This window comes from Rhinolophus hipposideros, assembly GCF_964194185.1.
Source record: "Rhinolophus hipposideros genome assembly, chromosome: 15".
Classification (NCBI taxonomy): domain Eukaryota; kingdom Metazoa; phylum Chordata; class Mammalia; order Chiroptera; family Rhinolophidae; genus Rhinolophus; species Rhinolophus hipposideros.
Window position 1 is genome coordinate 14,165,362 of NC_138061.1, and position 18,918 is coordinate 14,184,279.

Here is an 18,918-nt window from a genome sequence, read left to right on the forward strand (position 1 = left end):
TTAATTTATTGTACAGGGCTTGGGCTTGTACCTGCAACAGCTCCCAGAGATGGCACCGGGACCAAACTCACCCCATCCAAGGGTCTCCACTCTCTTTCCCAGAACCTGTGCTATGTATACCCACCATGGACCCAGCCCTGGCCGGCAGGCTCTTCTTAGTCCTGATAGATAATCCCACTGCCTTTTCTCTGATAACGCAGGTCCCAATTCCTCTTCTAGCTGCCCTCCTCCTCCTTCCTCTCCCCAGCTCTTAGGCTGTACCCTGCAATTCAGCAATTAGCTATTTTCTGTTATTAGCTCTTTTTTATAGCTGCAACCAAGACACTCAAGAAAAAACTGAATTTATATCCAGGGCAGGGACCACAGTTAACCTGGATGGCAGGTAACCTGTACTAGGTGCTAGGGTCACCTTTACACCCAGGGGAACCCCTCTGCAAGCTCACAGATGCTACTAGGCCTCGCACCATAAACCAGGGCTCACAAGAATGCCGACTGTGCACCCGGTTGTTTCCCTCAAGTCATTTTTTTAAAAGTCCAAACACTTCACTAATTTTAAATTGATACCTTGGATATTTTTCTTTTGTGGTTTGCTGTGTTTTCCAAATGTTCTTAGGTACCCAGAAAATGAGCAAATATGTTAATAAATTTTTGTTTTGTCAAGGAAAGAACAGTCTGGTATTCAAGGCCCAAATAGAATAGAAATAAAACAATGCTGTGGTTCCATCTAGTGGCAGAAAGATAAAAAAGCCAAGCCAGGTCTGAGTGCTTGAAGTACCGACCTAGGGCCAGCAAGCGTCATCCACGCTTTGAGGGGAAAGGAGGCTTCTTTCCCTTTCCCAGAATCCTTGAGGTCTCTGGGGCGGGAGAGGGGGGTGGGGTGGGGGAGAGGGCGCAGTCTGTCCTCCCTTAGAGACAGGTGGGGAGATGGACACTCACTCTCTGTGTCAAACCACACTGTTCTGAATCACACTTACAGTCTCATCCCATTACACCTGAAGTCCCTGACGCCATCCAAGTTTCTCATAAGGTCTGGGTCAGCAAAGCAGAGGCAGCGGGACCATTCAGGGGGACAATGAAAAGTGGCAAATGCTGGTGTGGTTCTGTCATTATGACAACGGAATGTAAATTTCATCACCCCTTTTTCTAGCAAGAGGGCTCATTGGTGAGTAAACGATTTCAACTGGTCCCTGTGGTCCAAGTGCCACTTTCCTCCTCGTCTCTGCTTCTTCAGCCTCTCCTACTTGGTCCATGTCCCATTGCTTCTACCTCCCAGGCACTCTGGAGTCTGGCCGGCCCCATCCACCTGCCTGGACCCACTGCCATCCAGACTCCCCACTCTTGCCTGGAGCACAGCCACAGCCTCCGAACTCGCTTCCTCTCCCACAAAGCCCCTTTTCAGTCATTCTCCTCCACAGTGCAGCTCGGCCGTTCCTTATTTGTGTGCATGTAGGTGGGGGGGGAGGGGGTATAAGGATCAAGTCACTCTACTGCTTACACCCCGAGTGACCTCCTTGTTCTTAGGTTTGATTTCAAATCCTAATGTGACCTGCAGATAAGCCCTTCTAAAATCTGGTGTCTGCCCATTTCCCTCCATCTCCCCTCTGCCATCCCTCCACATCCCACAATCCTGCCAGCTAGAATGATCCTGGATCAAAGGCTTCCTTATCTCTCCACCGACTAACCCCTCCCCATCAAGTCTCAGCACACCTCACTGTCTCCAGGGGGCCTTTGGAATGTGACTCCTTCAGGGCCCTGCTCCGCTCCTTCCTGGCACCAACTCACCTCAGTTACCGGCTCCACGTCTGCCTTCCCTAGCAGACCAGGAGACTCTGAGGCAGGTGTATGCAAGTTCAAATCCTGGCCATGCCATTACTCAACAGTGGCACTTGGTGCAAGGAACTTAACTTCACTCTGTCACTCCTTATATATTTCCTGAACGAATGAAATACAAATTGATGACCAAAAATGGCATCACAAGCGGCTAATTTTAAAGCCAGTAATACCTTAGTAGATGAAAGCAACTTCCATCTTACTGAAGTACGTGAAAAACCTGATATTTAAGGGTACAAAGCAAAACCTGATTGAATTTTATTCAAATTCACTGCCTCCTTGGTAGGCCAGTGTATCATCTAATACATGGGTTCAAGTCACGTGCTTAGCAGAGAAAATAAGCAAATAACATTTCACGACCTGGAAGGATGAGACACTAATCTGCCATTTAGTATAACTCAGTATTATTTAATAATTAAATAATCATGTCTTACAATCCATGCAACTAAAATAAGCAGTTCAGAAATGGGAATTTAAATAATTTACAAGGATGCTTATTTTGATAACATGAAGCTTCATGTTAGTATCAACCATACTATTATACAAAAAACAAACAAACACCCAGTGGACCAGAATATAGAAAACTATTCAGGCTTACTTTTTTTAAAGGACTTAGGGAAAAAGCCCACACCACAGACCACATCTATGATGGGTTTTTAAGGCAGAGGTTTTCAAACAGGGTTCCCGAAGACTTTCCAAGGGGTCAGATACCGCCAGTTTTAAGGGAATCAATTAACCAGATCCTCAACTTCCATTTGTATTTTTTCCTAAAACTGGTCTGGATGAGACACCATTTCCCCTGTCCCAGTCTCCCATCTCTCACCCATCCTGAATCTTAGATGATGTTGAAAGCTCCACGTCATCTAACAAAGGGACCATTCAAATACCAGTGTCTGTAAGTCTTCTTGAATCAGGCACTGTGGTGGGGCTTTCAACTTATACACGAGTCTGATGAGGGTAAAGGATGGCATTAGAAATGGGGCTATTTGGGACCACACCGCGTTATTCCAAATTCATTTATTGAGAATAATATACGTAATAGAAATAGAATGGAATGGGAGTGATATGGCTCTTGTGTAGTAACTTTGCCTCTTTCAACCCCTGATTATTCCCCAAGATAATATCGCTGTTGACCTCAAGTCATGCGAGAGCAAAGCAAACACTGACTCAAGGAGGTAAACACAGCACTGGGCTTTGTGCTTGTTACTCCCTCTTTCCCTCCCCATCATCCACCCATCCATCCAAAAATTGGAATTCGTTCCCTTTCCTTTCCTTTTCCTCTCTTCCCCTCTCCCTTTCTTCCTCTCTCCCTTTCTTCTATCCAACAATTAGAATTCAAAAGCAAGATGGTGATCACAGGGATGCATAATAACACACTGAACAAAAAAGAATGGTATCAGACCTTTACTGATTGAAAGCAGGTCTGGTGTGGCTGACTGCTTTGACGAGAACTGGCTTTCTCAAGTAGATTACACAGTAGACATTTTCCACAAATGAATGAACTACATTTGTAGCTCCAAGGTCTTAACAAAAAATATATATTTAACAGCATATAGCTTAAAAGCATTTTCCAAAAAAAAAGGATATTGAGAAATGTTTCTTGATGCTATTTTAATTATCTTATCTCTGTTGGAGTATTTTGTGTTAAACAAGTTGCCTCTAACTAAAAGAGGAATAGGTTTAAAATAACAGTTGTCTGAGAAGTTTCGATAAAGCCTCTTTGGTATACTTCCCAGAAACCGAAAAACTAAATGTCTCTAAGGGCTGAATAACAATTCTTTGAATGTCAGGTGATTTTCAATACAATTGAAGAGGGTCCTAATTGAGTTGTCATTTTTGGCACAGAATTTGGAAGGAATTCAAACAATTAAGTGACATTAATATAACAAAACTCCTACCATCCAATGTATTTATTCATGGTTTCTCAGAGTTTCTATCTTTAAAAATGAAAAACAGGAAAAAGAGGTGATACTAAACTCTAGCAATAAGTATTCTTTGTTCATTTATTCATAAACTAACTTTAAAAGCCAACTCATTCCATTGTAAGTTGCAATTTCAATGGAATTTCCATTTAATAATTACTTTCATGAATAATGATTTAATCATGCAGATGAAAAAAGGGGTTCTATAGAGAGTAATCTCACAAGGTGATCTGATCATAAATTCCTAACTGGGCAGGTCATAGTGGGTAGTCACACCCCAGGCCTGTAACGTTTTAAAAATATTTTATATTTCAATTACAGTTGATGTAAATATTGTATTAGTTTCAGGTGTACAACATAATGATTAGACATTTATAACTTACAAAGTGATGACCCCAATAAGTCTAGTACCCACTTGACACCATAGTACTTATAATGTTATCAACTATATTTCCTATCTGTACTTTACATCCCTGTGACTGTTTTTATAACTGGCAATTTGCACATCTTAATCCATTCTCCTTTTTCATCCATCCCCTCAACCCCCTTCCCATCTGGCAAAATGTTCTCTGTATCTGTGAGTTTGTTTCTATTTTGTTTATTTTGTTGTTTAGATTCCACATATAAGTGAAATTACACGGTATTTATCTTTCTCTGCCTGACATATTTCATTTCACATAATATCCTCTAGGTCTATCCATGTTATTGCAAATGGCAAGATTTCGTTCTTTTCTATGGCTGAGTAATATTCCATTGTATGTACGTAAAACCTCTTCTTTATCCATTTGCCTATCGATGAACGGTTAGGTTGCTTCCGTATCTTGGCTGTTATAAATGACACTGCAATGAACATGGGGATTCATGTCTTTTTGAATTAGTATTTTGGGTTTCTTTGAATAAATACCCAGAAGTGGGATTATGGGGTCCTTCTTTGTCTCGTCTTTGTTTTAAAGTCTATTTTGTCTGATATAAGTATTGCTACAGCAGCTTTTTTGTTTTTCATTTCCATTTGCATGAAGTATCTTTTTCCATCCCTTTACTTTCTCTGTGTGTGTGTTTATCTTTCGATCTGAAGTGAGTCTCTTGCAGGCAGCATATGTATGTGTTTTGTTTTCTTATCCATTCAGCTACCCTATGTCTTGGATTGGAGCATTTAATCCATTTACAGTTAAGTAATTATTGACAGGTATGTAGTTAGTGTGATTTTATTATTTACATTTTCTTCTTAAAGAAGTCCCTTTGACATTTCTTGTTATGTTGGTTTATATATTGGTTATATTGGTTTATTCATTTATCTTTTTCTTGTCTGGGAGGTTCTTTATCCTGATTATAAATGACAGCTTTGCTGGGTAGAGTAGTCTTGGTTGTAGGTCCTTGCTTTTCATCACTTTAAATATTATTTGCCAATCCCTTCTGGCCTATGAAGTTTCTGTGAAGAAACCGGCTGATAGTCTTATGGGAGATCCCTTGCACGTAACTGACTGCTTTTCTCTTGCTGCTTTTAAGATTCTCTTTATCTTTAACCTTTGGCATTTTAATTATGATGTGTGTTGGTGTGGGCCTGTTTGGGTTCATCTGGTTTGGGACTCTGTGCTTTCTGGACTTGTATGTCTATTTTCTTTGTCAGGTTAGGGAAGTTTTCCATCATTATTCCTTCAAGTAGGTTTTCAACTCCTTGCTCTCACTTCTCCTTCTGGTACCCTACACTTGATGTAGTCCCAGAGGCCCCTTAAACTATCCTCAATATTTGGGATTCTTTTTTTTTTTGCTGATTCGATCCTCTGCTTCACCTAATCTGTTGATTTCCTCTAATATAGTCTTCATTTTGGTTACTGAAGTCTTCATTTCTGAAAGGGTTTTGCTTTTTTGGTTTGTTTTCTATCTCCGTTTTTGTGTTTCCTATCTCTTAACTGAAGTTATCACTGAGATCATCCAGCCTTTCCCTAAATTCATTACGCATCCTTAGAACCAGTGTTTTGAACTTTGCATCTGGCAAATTACTTGTCTCCATTTTGTTTAGTTCTTTTTCTGGAGTTTTGTTCTGTTCTTTCATTGTGGACTTATTTCGTTGTCTCCTCATTTTGGCTGCTTCCCTGTTTGTTTCTATGTATTAGGTAGAGCTGCTACATCTCCTGGTCTTCATAGAATGGCCTTATGTAGATGTCCTGTCAGCCACAGTGGTGAAGTCTCCCTGGTCACCTGAGCCAGATGCTGCAATGGAGTCCCTTGTGTGGGTTGTGTGTGCCCTCCTGTCGTAGTTGAGCCTTGACTGTTTTCAGCATGTCAGTGGGTAGGACTGACTCTCAGGATGTCTGACTATGAGGAGTGGCCATGGCTACAGTGCATGAGCTGTTGTACAGGGGCTGACCCCACAGAGCAGGACACTTCAGTATGGCTCTGGTGATTTTTGAGCCCACCCTTTGAGTGTGTTGTTTGTGGAGCTACCTGGGTGGTGCTCTGGTGTGGTCTGAATCTGGCCACTGGGTGTGTTCGTTCTGGGGCCTCTTGGGAAGGGCTGTGGTGCAGACCCAGGTCAGCTGCTGCCTGTGCTCAGCCGTGGGCCACTGGTAGGAGCTACAAAATTATCTGTGGTTGGTAGCTGCCGGTGCTGGGTTGGAGGCGCCTGAGAGAGGCTACACTGCCAATTGAGGCTGGCTGCCATTAGTGTTGGGTTTGGGGTCACTTGGCAAGAAGTACAGGGCAGGATGAGGCCAGCGGCTGCTTGTTTGGGGTTTGTGGACTTTTCAAAGAGATTTTTAGGAAAGCCCTCAGCATAGGCTCAGGCCAGCAGCTCGTGTGGAAAGGCTGCTGAAAGAGGTTCGGGCTGGTGAGTGAACTGGGTGCAGTGAGGTCTCAGGGAATCACCCCGGTGGGGCGAGAGCAGTGCTAGCTAGGTTGCTGGAGACTCAGACTTGGTGGCCGCAGGGCTCAACAAAGGAACAATGGTGCCTGCCCATCCCCAAGAGAGCTGTCCCACAAGCCCCCACTCTAAAGCCAGACAATTCAGTTCCTTTCTGTATGTCCCTGGTGCTTTTCAAGCTACTGTGCCTTCGCTGAGATTAGGTCGAGTGTGAGTAAGTCCATGTGTGGGCCCTTTAAGAGGAATGCCTGGGACTCAGGCTGGCCTCCATTGCACCAAGTCCCCACTAATTTGTGGGGACTTCTCTTCCTGGCACTCTGGGCTGGGGAGCCCAGTGTGGGGCGCTGGGACCCCTCACTCCTCGAGGGGGACTTGCACAGCTGAAATATCCCTCCCGATTCTGAACCACCACAGGTAGGTGTGGGACCAGCCCATCCTACATCTCCATCCTTCCTACCAGTCTCATATGGCTTCATCTGTATATCCTTAGTTGTAGGATTTCTGTTCAGCTGGACTTCAGGCGATTCTCAATGATGGCTGTTTTGCAGTTTAATTATAATTTTGATGTGGTCGTGGAAGGAGGCGAGTACAGCATTTACCTACTACTCCGCCACTTCTACCAGAAGTTTCCTGGCTGATAACATCTTTAGTGAAAGGTTTTAAACCAGATCTGTCCATTGTTCTTGAGCATCTAGGTTAACATACCTTTGAAATGTCAGAAGTTTTACCCCTCGATGGGCTGATTAACCCTCAAGAGAGCACATGATCTTTTTAACTATCCTGTAATCCAATCCCCATCTTGCTTTCTCCCGCCTTCCTCAATGTACATTCCCTCAATTTCAAATGCTTAAAGAAGCTGCAAAACTGTTATTCTCCAGGATATTTGAGATCTTGCTCCTCAGCATATGTCCTCAGATTCACTCAAAAAAACTCATAAAAATTCTCTACAGGTTTGGAGATTTCTTACGTCGACAATAATGCTAATGTTATCAACATTTATTTGTTTAGATCAACTATGGATTAATAGCTGAAACAGTAACTTAATCTAGTAGACATTAATAGTGACTTAGTGTAGAAAAAATTACTATCAATACTCATGATACCTGGAAAAAAATCTTAAAATTTATGCGTATGTTCATATGCGTACATACATATGTCATACAGATATATGACGAGATGATCAATAAGATTTTCAAGCAACTAAATCTAATATCAGAATAAATTGTTGTGGTAGGAAATAGAATTTAAAAAAATGTTCAGGGGAGAAAAGAAACAACATAAAAATTCTAGTTGTTAAAGTAGAGCGTGTTGATGTACATTTTTAATGAATAAAGGTGGTTATAAAATTACTATGTATTTAGATTCCACTGGATACATTTAAAGAAATGATTTTTATATCGCAATATTTACATCATTCATTTTCACAATTTCTGGGAAGTACACCGAAGGGCTTTACTAAGACTTATGAAATGATTCTTACGTGATTTCTGTTTCTCTTTCACTTAGAGGCGACTTGCTTAGCCCAAATACTCAACAAGTTGAGAAACTAACATATTATTATATATTTTTTAACTATTTTGACAAGAAATTTATACGTCATCTTAAAATGTACAAAGGGATGTGTAGTTTTCCATTATCTGAGGGCATGTGAGCAAAGACCTTTGAAGGCCGCTGCTGTAAAGGGTTTGCAGTGCAAAGTGGTTCATCCTGGACCAACTAACTCAGGACTTTGAAAAGTTTTCAGGAGTTGGAATTGAACTTTCTGGTCATTTCACCGGGCATTCTTTGACCCTAAATGGCAGCCAATGCCAGTGGAATTCAGGTCCAGGAAGCTGGGATCTTCCCACTTTTCTGAGTTTTGTTTGGGAGGTATGACCCAAGGCTCTCTCAGGGATGTTGCAGGGAGCCAGCTTTTCCCTCCTGGGCACTGCTTGGGAGGACTCCCTAACCACAAGCTTAATCCCCTTGGCTGTCCCTTGGTTTAGGAGACACCAAGAAGTCTGATACATCTGATTTACAGATCACTCCTGCTTCTTGTCAGGAAGCCCCACTCATTGCCCCTCCATGACCAATGTTAAGGGGAGGTACGGGGCTCCCCCACATCCCTGCAGCCTCCTTCTAAATGGAAAGCACAGCAGAGCCATTAAGTGAGTGGAGCTGGCACCATCTGGATTCTAATCTCCAATCACCACTTATTAACTGTCATCAGAAAGCGAGCTATTAAACCTCTTAGCATTTCAGTTTCCCTACCTATTAATGGTGATAACTATAGGACCATTTCCTGGGGTTACAAGGAATACATGCAATAGTGGGCTGACATACAACAGTTTAACAAATGAAATGATAATGATGATGATTAAATGTAAAATTTAGAATTTTAAAAACAAACTCAAGAAAGGAGAAAGTGGGACTCAGTACACAAGAGGTTTCTCCCCAGTGCAGTGCCTCTGAAGGCACAGGGTGGGAGTGCACCCAGGCTCTGCTCTGAAGGAGTGTGGCTGCAGATCATCTCTGATGACAGCCCCTCACTCCTGGGCAGCTGCCACCCAGGTGCACATCCACTGAGCAGGAGACTCTTGTGGCTTGGTTGTCCCCCACACCTGGGCTTTTAACAGGGGACCCAAGTGCTGTCACACAAAGCCAGCAGAATCCTGTGCAAACCTCCCATGTACAGCATAAACCCCCTTCCTGAAATGTCCCCCTCCCCGTGGGTGGGTAGAGATGGCAGAAGCACGGCAGAGCGAAGTGGCCCAGGCCCCTGATTAACCTGGCCAAGAAGGAAACTTACCTAAGCGATAAGATAAATGACCGGTCTGGCTTAGCATCAACTACATCCTGGCATTCTGAATCCCCAGCCCCCTGCTTCTCAACACAGCCTGGATCATCTGCCATCTGGAAAGAGAAAACAAAATTGGTACCCAGTGTGGTCCTTTGAAATAACACTCATTAGGTAACACCGTTTTTACGTAAGCCTAGAAATGAGCAGTCTTACACACTGAGACTCCAGGGTTTCTGTCCCATTAAACCATTCAAATACCTGAGTACCAACTCTATCTCAAAGGTATTGTTCCAGAGACAGGTATACAGTGGGGAAGAAAACCAAGTCATTGCCCTCAGGGAGTTTCTAATCCAGCATCCCTGATTTTTTAAATGTTCCCTGTGTATGAGAAGCTGTGGAAGGTCCAGCAAGATTTGTAACAACAAGAAACTGCTCTAAATTCCTGACAGCTTATAAGGTGCTCATCCTTTGCCCCGGCATCACTCGAAGCTAGTTCATAAAATGAATAATCTGTAGTATAAAGCCTTCTGTTTCGTATGAGTTTTCATGGGTCTTCCAAGACTGATTTCCTCAAATCTATTTGATGCTCAATAATCTTCAAGAAATCCCTGCGATCTGAAAGTTCCAATCTAACCCCATCTCCTTAGATTTTTAAGGCCCTTTAAACTATGGCCCACCACTTGTTTTTATAAATAAGGTTTTAATGGAACACGGCCACACTGATTCATTTATGAATTGTTTGTGGCTGCTTTCCCATCACAGAGTTGAGTAATTATGACAAGAGACAATATGGTAAAGTGGAAAATATTTACGACCTGGCCCTTTACAAAAAAAGTATGCTGATCTAGGATCAGTATCAGCTGATAGGATCCCCTACTCACCTACTCTCTCTACTTTAAGAAGTACCAACATAATAGAAACTCCCATTTATTACCGTTTTCTCAGCATTATTTTCTTTAATACTCCCAGTAATGCTGTTAGATCATCTCTCTGACCAATAACGCTGTTAGATCTGGCCTTTGATCATTGCCTTTTGACAGATAAGGAAGCTGAGGCTGGAAAAGGTTAATAACTTGTCCCAGGTCACATGACTAGGAAATAGCAGGACTTAGATCTGAAGCCAGCAACAAGCACTCCAGAGGCTACCCCTCACTATCACATCATTTAGCTCCTAGCTGCCCAGCATCCTTGGGCACACTCTGCTCATTTCGGGTTCCATCTGGGCTCATGGTTCTCTTTCCGGAAGTCACCACCCCCATGTTTGCTGGACATGCCACTTTTGCCCAGCTGGCTAATCCTCAATCTTCAGAATCCAGCTTAAATGGCACCTCCGCCAAGAGGTCCTCCTTGATTACTCCTATCTCACCCCTCCCAACTCCCATTCCCTTTACAAACCCTGTATCTGTCTTGTGTACTTGCACTCCGCTTATTTCTTGGTTCAAACCTGACCATGGCACAGGCACCTGGCACTCAGAGGAGTGTATTAAATAAATGATAATTGAGTGGAAAACTGGGAAGAGAAATAGCTAAAAGTGGTATGTAGCTGATTAGAAGCAGGGCCTTTTCCAGAGTCATTGCCCCCTAAATCAAGTCCTGTTTCCTTCACCGTGAAGGGATCAGCTCTCAAGAATGCAGGGAAAAGGAAAGGTTCTTCAGCCTCTAATTTCTCTGGTGTCCATCTCTGAGCCACTGCACAGAGCAGACCACAGTTGGCAGATGCAGGTCTGCTCTCCTGTTAGGCTCACCCAGGGATGTTTTCATGCAGTTGGAAAGCAAGAAGGCATTTATTTGACAGAACATATTGTGACCCAGAGCACAAGTAATGACTTTTGGAGGTGGGGAGAAGGAATCCAGCTTGGGGGGGGAGGTGTCCAAGATAACAGAGCACCCACCTGGTGGCCTTGAGCTCCACTTAGGGCTGACCTGGGCAGTGAGGAGAGAACTGAGAGGGAAGAAGACTTCCACAACAGATCTCTACAGTGAGAAGTCGGGCCTTGTTTCTAAACACGTCACCAAACCTCACCAATGCCACTGACATGTTTCCAGTTGGGGAGAAGTTAGATTTTTCAGATTAGGACTCAAAATGTTTCTAGAAAACAGAGATAACCCCATCTCTAGAGGAAATAAGGGTAAATCCAGACACGCAGAAATGCTCAACAGTTTTTATTTCATCTCCTTTATATAGACTCTTGGTCTATAAAGCTAAACATTTGGTGACTTCCTTATTCCTGTGAAGCTGGGCTTGATTTCTGGGTAAAACCAAGTTCACCCAAAACAAGGATGGTGTGCGAGTGGGGTGCCTGATCTCAGTTGCACCATTTCAATCAAGCCAAGACTTCGTATTGACCCCTTATTTCCAGGCATCATCATAGCCCACTAAGAAAATCCAGGTCTATCTTAGCTCTTCTGTGCCTGGAGAGGGCTCACCTGATGTTATTTTCCTGTATGTGTTCCTTTCTTGGGGCTCAGGCTCAAAGAGCAGTCATGCATAGGATACTGCATATTCAATTGTTAAATATGTCTACCTTCTCTTTAAATGAATTAATATAAGATATACATAAAGCATTAACGGTACCAGGCATTCTATGTTTGTTGTTGTTGTTCGTTATTATTATTGCTACCGTCCACTAAAACTTTATTTGCAGATGAAGAGCTTAACTTAATAATCATCCCTTTCTTGTTCCAGTCACAGAAAAGTACCAGGTACATAGCAGGCATTCAATAAATATTTCTATATTAATGTTATAACTAAAATATACTTAAAATTTGTTAATCCTTCAGTGTCCTGAATGAACTATTGATATGGGACACACAACAGAACCAAAGGGACCCCAGGAGCACAATGGAAAGCCCAGTCCTGGTCAACAGATCAGGGGTTAAATTGGCTCCTCTATCTGTTAGCACCTTGAACAAAGTACTCAACCTCTCTCGGGCTCAGTTTCCTCATCTATAAAATGGGAAAACAATGATGCCTCAGTCACAGGTGGCTGTGAGGCTGAATGGAACAATGCATGCAAAATGCTAAGCACTGTGTACCACATTCTATGGTAAAGGTTTAACATTTCTTGAGTTGTGTGCAAAACTCAAGAAAACATTCAGCTGTCAACTTTCACCAGTACGTTTAAATTATATCCATATTTTAAGCACCTATTGTGGGGACTGAAAACAAAAATCCTCTACTAATTATTTCCATTATTTCTTTATAGGTGGCTGGCATACATCTGGTAAGAAAATCACTTCCTGCTATTTATTATCTGAACTTTTTTTACCCCCAGTCGGGGGAATGAATTCATTGTAGCTGCTTCCTCAGAAAAGTGACAAGATACAACTTGCACCCTACTCTTGGCCAAATGAAGACAATCTTTCTAAAAGGCTCAAAAAGAAGCAGCTCCGAGGACCTCCACCTCTCACCTCCAGCACTTGGAAAAGGAAGGGGCTATGCTGGGAACTCAACTACTCCAATGTCATCTGGCGCTCACAGCATTGCTAGAAGGCGGGAGTTTTTACCCTCTAATGCAGGAAATAAACTATGGTTTCTTCAGAGAAGTTAAGTCACCTGCTCAAAGCCACACAGCTAAAAGGAGGCAGAAGTGGACTGTGAACCTAAGTAGTAGCTGCCTGACGAGGATGAAGGTCAGACTATGGACCCCGAGGAGGAAACAGCCTGTAAGTAAATAATGCTGGGGTAAGTAGACCGCCAGTCCAGGAGTTCAAGGGATAAGATCTGGCAATGACTCGGTAATGACTCACAGAATCACCTATCAGTAATTATACTGCCCCATAAACGGCAAACTTGAATACAACAGGTAACAGGTTACATACAAGGTCACTGGCAGCCTGAGAGTCCTGTCTTTTTTCAGTTCCTCAAGGGATCTTTAAGAGCCCTGCACAAGGGTATTCCCAAAACGATGACAGTAGCTCACATGTAGCGTACTAAGCCTTAAAAGAGGCCCTGCTCTGCAATATAGTCACCTCCTTCCATCCTGGCTGCAAGCGTCAGCCCAGCATCACCAACTAGGGTTTCCAGTCGGGAATTACCCCGCGTTCTCAGGAAGTTTTTTTTTCGCTTTCCCGGTCCCGAATCCCAAGATATAAACTGTTTTCTGTTCTCCACGACGAATTGTTTCCACAAAGTGACGGCCCGTACTACCAACCACCTGGGTTCACGGAGCCGATTTTCCCAATTTCCCCAACTTTTCTCGGGATTCGGGAACCGGAAAGCGAACAAAATTCCTGAGAATGGGCGGGAATTCCCCCCTGGAAACCCTAATCACCATTATTCCCATCAAATGGATAAGCACCGAGAGAGCCAAGGCCCCACCGTTGGCCAGCACGGAAGCGGGGACTGAAATCTAGGGCTGTTGAACGCGGGAGCCCTCGCCGTTAGCCCTGGGGGATAACGAACCGCGGCTTCCCTTTCAAATCCACCTCTTCTTTTCCAAACCTCGAACAGTACCGGGGGACGCCCGCCGGCTAGGAGGGAAGTCAAGCCGATCCAACCATCGTCTCCCCCAAAGTTTCCGCGCCGGCAGTTTCAGCCCTGCTCCGAGGGACCCCGATCGGGGCAGCGGAGGAGGGAGGAGGAGGCCGGACGGGGCACCGAGGAGGCGCCGCCGATGGGCTGGAAAGGCAAAAGCAGGGGCGGGGGCCGAAGTTACCGTTCCTACGCGGCCTGGCGGCAGAGGCTGCAGCGGTCTCCGTCCCTCCGCGGCTGGGTCTGGAGCTACGACTACCACCAAAATGAAAGTAAAGCGCTGAAGGGGAGGAGCCGTCGGGGGCCAGACGCGGGGCAGGGCGGGGCTACGTGACCCCCCCCGTCCCCGCCCCCCATCCCCGCCCCTCCCCCGCCCCCCCATCCCTGCCCTTCCCCCGCCCCCCCCGTCCCCGCCCCTCCCCCGCCCCCCCCGTCCCCGCCCCTCCCCCTCCCCCGACCCCGGCTCAGGATGGCGCGCTCCGCAAAGTTGGCCGCGCGCACAGTCTCGTGCAGGCGCCCTCGGCAAAATGGGTCGCACGCTCTAAAAAGTTGGCCGCGAGCACCGCCCTGGAACTCGGCCCTGCAAAGTGGCCCGGGTCACTAGGCGCGTCGTCCCCGGAAAGCTCCCCCGGCAAAGTCGCCGCGCGGCGGGATTCCGTTTGCAGAGATTTCTGGGATCCCGCCGCCGCGCTCAGTCCTCGGGAGGGCACAGTTGCAGATCTGGCGGCGCTCAAAGGGACTCCCAGAGTGCGCGCTGCAAACCTCCCGGGCCACGCAGGGGAGGAGCACGCCCCGCAGCCCCCCGCCGCTCAATTACGGGGCGCTCCTCGGAGCCCCGCGCCCGCCTCCGTCCCTCTCCCGCTGCTGCCCCAAGTCTACTAGGGCCGCCGCACCGCTACGGAGACCCAGTTCCCATAGCCTTAAAGCTCTTCCCCCAGCCAGATCCTTGACCCCAGCCTGTGCGGTTCAGGGCCTCTGGGTGCTCGGCGCCTGCCTCTCCGGGTGTTACCTTTTCCCAAGGCGGGCCCCTCGGGTCACCGTCGGATCCGCTGTCGTCTTCCGGCCTTCCAGAACTTGCTTTCACTTGCGAGTGCGCCTGTCTGCACGTAAGCAGTAGGACGCCAACTCGGCTTTCTCCTAAGCAAGTCCTTCATGCAAACAGCCCGCTTGTCCCGACGTGGCTGGCGCCGGAATCATTCCTGAAATACTTATTGAGCGCCCCCAGGTGTCAGTCACTGGATATGTAGCCGTGGATTCGTTTAGCCAGGGAGAGACCCGCAGGGCACGGATTCCTCTTCTTTCACCTCCGCATCCCTCCCCCGCCCCCCACGGCTTTCATCCTTGGGCCTCCATCCGAGGCCTCTAATGCCTTTCTTTCCAAGGCTCCTTGGGAGCAGCTAATTAACTCAGTCACACTGAGGTGTAAATATTTGCAAAGAAATTAGTTTTAATCATACCAGAGATATTTGCACCCAGTGGGGCGAAACTTTCACCAATGGGAGACAGAGGCCAGATAAATCCTTCCTTCCACTAACATGTTCCTGAGTAGCAATTGTTTATATGGCCTCTCAGAAGATGGACATCAAGTGACACAATGCACTTTATATCACGGGGTGACTACTTTGAGAACGAACCGTCATGTTGACTCTCCTCCTTCCATTTCCTACCTCCTTGCGTCTGCTCCCTGGGACACCTCTGAATATGGTCCTTATACATAAGCCTTTGCCTCGGGTTCTGTTTTCTGGGGAACCCAGGCTAAGACAGATGTTGTCTGAACAATCCTGAAGGCCAGAGGAGCCCATGTGCTCTTGTTTGAGGCTGGCACAGCCTGGTGTCATCACTGTGAGGCGGGAGGGGCGCCACCGGATGTGAGCGGGCGGGATGGACACGCAGGCCATGCACAGCGTCTGTCAAGTGAGGGCTGTGTGTTTCTTGCCCCAGCAGTGAATGTTCACTTTAGTTCTTTGAACTGTCCCATTTCCAGTTCGTTGGGGTTGTTTCTCCTTACGATTTCTGATACCTAATAAATGACTTTTAAAAGCAGAAGTGATGGCCCAAGACATATTTAACGTATTTAACATCTTGTGGAGATCCTTGTTTTGACAAGGGTGACCTAGAACTTTGTAGCAGCCATGGAGGGCAATCAATCACAATCGTAGGCTGGGAAGAAGTAGCTTTTTTTTTTTTTTTTTTTTTTTGGATGAACTCTGACGGTGGTTCCTCATCCCTCTTGGATGGAGACAGAATTTTTTCATAGTGGTTATTGGGGCTGCCAGCCCACTTTCCAGGTACAGCTTAAGAAATTCGGTACAGAGCAAAACCTTCAGGGAGCCTTCAGGCCTTTGTAATTTGCCTTTGCTGTTCCCATTCACTCAGCAGCCCGGCCGGAGTCTTCCTGAGCCTGGAGTCCCTACTTAAGAGGCCCCTTTCCTCCAGGAGCTGAGGTAGAGCCCTGAGTCCCTCTATCAGTCTGTCTATGGGGAGTCTCCAGCTGCACCCTCTCCTTAGTGTCATGTGAATGATACTCTTCTTCACTTGCTCTGCAGCCACCTCCTCCTTCCGGCTCTCCTAAAGTAACACAAAAATACTACTGATGTCTTTCCACCTGGAGACTCCACAACATTATCTTCTCAGAGCATTAGGTCAAAGGTCACAAATTGATAGACTGCCAACCAAATACTGCCCATGGCCCTGTTTTATTGTTTTGTTCCCGGTGTTTTACAAAACAGGCAATTTCATGTGCAAATGCCAATATCTGGCATCTCTGGAAAAATCGGAGTATTGGCAATGCTGGGTACTGGTATTCTCTTAATGACAAGTTGGCGGGGGCATGTGCCCTCCCATTTGGGAAGGTTCCTACCATAACCCGTGACTTCACCTCTGGCCCCTTAGGCGTTTTGGTAAAAGTATTAAACTTATTTCATTGATCCAGTGAATACATATTTAGCATCTTTTCCATGTCAGTCCTTGTTCTATGTACTGGGGATACAGAAATTACAGCAAGGACCGAGAGTCCTGTTTTGATGGGACTTATATTTTGATGGAGGAGATAGATAATTTTAAAGAGTAGAGATGCTAGTATTTAAGATGTCAGGTGGTGGTAACTGCTCCAAAGAACATAAAATAAGGTAAGGATTCTAGCAGGTAGTGAGCTGAGGGGTGAGGACAGGTGAGGCGCCATCTTTTGTAAGCTGTTTCTAGAAGGTCTGTTTTAAGGTGACATTTAGGTAGACACTGAAGGCAGTGAGGAGCTTCACAAAGCCAGGAAGATGGGTTTATTTTCAAGCTGCCCCCGTCAGGCCTGGGAGGCCAGGGAATCCATCTTGGAACAGTCCAGGGTACCCTACAGAGGCCGAAACACTGAGAGTTCTCATTTGTTCTTATTTGTACAGTTTAGCTGAAGCTAAACACAACTGGATATCTCAATCAGTTTAAAGTCTCACTGTTGTCAACATTTTTAATAGATAAAGCTAAAATTCAAGTACAGTTTTTCCCCTTCCCACGGAGTGAATCAGTTCTGTTTTATTTCCTATATTTTTGGGAGCTGGCCTTTCTGCTTTAGTCATCTTGCTGACAGAGTAAGCTTTTCTAATTTGATCGTCAGATGAGGGTGTGCTGCAGTTTTCTTTTGGGTTCTTTTCTTGGGTTATGATCACAGCTAGTGTGAAACTACATGCTTGCCTGATCATACAGCAGGATTTGGTCATCCACATAAACACGATGCTATTGTGAGTTCACTTTTCTATTTAGAGAAGCATGTCAGCTCGAAATACCTCCACCTCGTTTCCCAGACGCATGCGTGCTGAGTGAGTCTCCAGAATAGCCCCTTGGGTAAGTGGCAGCTTTAAAAACCATCCAGCTGCTGACTTCAGACTAGAAGGTCAGCAAAGGAAAGTGGAAGTTGGATTCTGAACAATCAAGGTGCCCCAGGATTTAATAGTGCTCGGGATTTTGGAGAGTTGAACAACTAGACTAGGCCATCTGCTTGGATTTCTTGCCTGTTACCTGTCTTAGTCTTCTCTCCTCGGAAGTCAAGATGAATGTCCAGGCTTGCTCTAGGTGTGGGTATGGAGTGTATCCTGCTGAGAAGATCAGCTGTCTAGACCAGGTCAGTAGACATGTGTTGGCCTTTGGAAATCACAAAATGGGAAATTTATCTTCTCACTTATGGACTGTGGGGTATTTTGAACCCCACATGTATTTCTTACCGTTTTTCAGTTTTACCCATTTCTAGCTATGAATTCTCTCAACAACAAAAAAAAGTTACTCATTTATTTAACATATTATAGCTGTGTATTTTTAAATCAGCATTTTATCCCTAAGGCTCAGTTTTTACCCTGCAATATATGAGAATATTGAATCTGAAAAAAGGGTAATTTTGCTAAATCTTTTGTATATGATTTGTAGATATGGCATAAAGCGTGTTTTCACTGTGAAGTTTGCAAGATGATGCTATCGGTGAATAACTTTGTGAGTCACCAGAAAAAGCCGTACTGTCATGCGTAAGTGTTTGGTGGCCTTCCCCACCACCTCTTGAGTTTTGTTTATTTTTTAACAAGTAGCCAATCAGAGATTCAAACCACACACTCCAGGGGTTTACCCAAGAACTGTTTTCTCAAAAGTTTTTGCTTACATACCATCATAGATGAGATCTAAGGTGGGATTTTATGCAATGGGCAGAAAGTTGAAAGTTTCATGTTTCTTATAAATAAAAGATAAAATCCATCCACTATAACCCCATGTCAAATTATTAAATATTGTGTGGAACAATGTAATTGCCATGGATATGTGCATATAGAGCTTTAACATTCTTTCTTGTAAATAATTTCAGAATCCTTTTCTGTTTTTTCAGAAAGTTTTAAGGAGATCATTTCTAGTTAAATTTGGTCTTTAAGTTTTATATATATTGAATTTATTTGATTTTTTTCTTTAAGATTCACTAGAAAATCATGAACTTAGTTATTAAGTTTTATATTTATTGATTTTTTTTAAAAAAATGACTGTACCTTTAAGATGAGTCACTCAATCATCTTGGATAAAGCACATTTCTAAT

The 18,918-nt window shown here is 44.7% G+C and overlaps 2 protein-coding genes across 8 annotated transcripts in view; one reads left to right on the forward strand and one right to left on the reverse strand.

The window, feature by feature from the left end:
- The window catches only part of CASP7 (caspase 7), a 33,352-nt gene extending 18,303 nt beyond the window's left edge, over nt 1-15,049 (reverse strand). Inside the window, exons 1-3 of one of the 3 annotated variants that reach the window (XM_081075303.1) lie at nt 14,875-15,039; nt 14,050-14,120; nt 9,401-9,504 (exon numbers count right to left, since the gene is read on the reverse strand). In XM_081075303.1, the coding sequence (XP_080931429.1) occupies nt 9,401-9,504 (104 nt within the window). In that variant the 5' untranslated portion in view covers nt 14,050-14,120; nt 14,875-15,039. Of the gene's footprint in view, nt 1-9,400; nt 9,505-14,049; nt 14,135-14,874 lie in introns of those variants that run through there. The other 2 variants (XM_081075304.1, XM_081075302.1) reach the window with 2 other exon arrangements.
- A 2,609-nt stretch (nt 15,050-17,658) lies between these two features.
- The window catches only part of NRAP (nebulin related anchoring protein), a 69,576-nt gene continuing 68,316 nt past the window's right edge, over nt 17,659-18,918 (forward strand). For 2 of the 5 annotated variants that reach the window (XM_081075197.1, XM_081075199.1), the window contains exons 1-2: nt 17,659-17,973; nt 18,273-18,367. In XM_081075197.1, coding sequence (XP_080931323.1) covers nt 17,902-17,973; nt 18,273-18,367 — 167 coding nt within the window. In that variant the 5' untranslated portion in view covers nt 17,659-17,901. The remainder of the gene's footprint in view (nt 17,974-18,272; nt 18,368-18,918) is intronic. The other 3 variants (XM_081075200.1, XM_081075201.1, XM_081075198.1) reach the window with 2 other exon arrangements.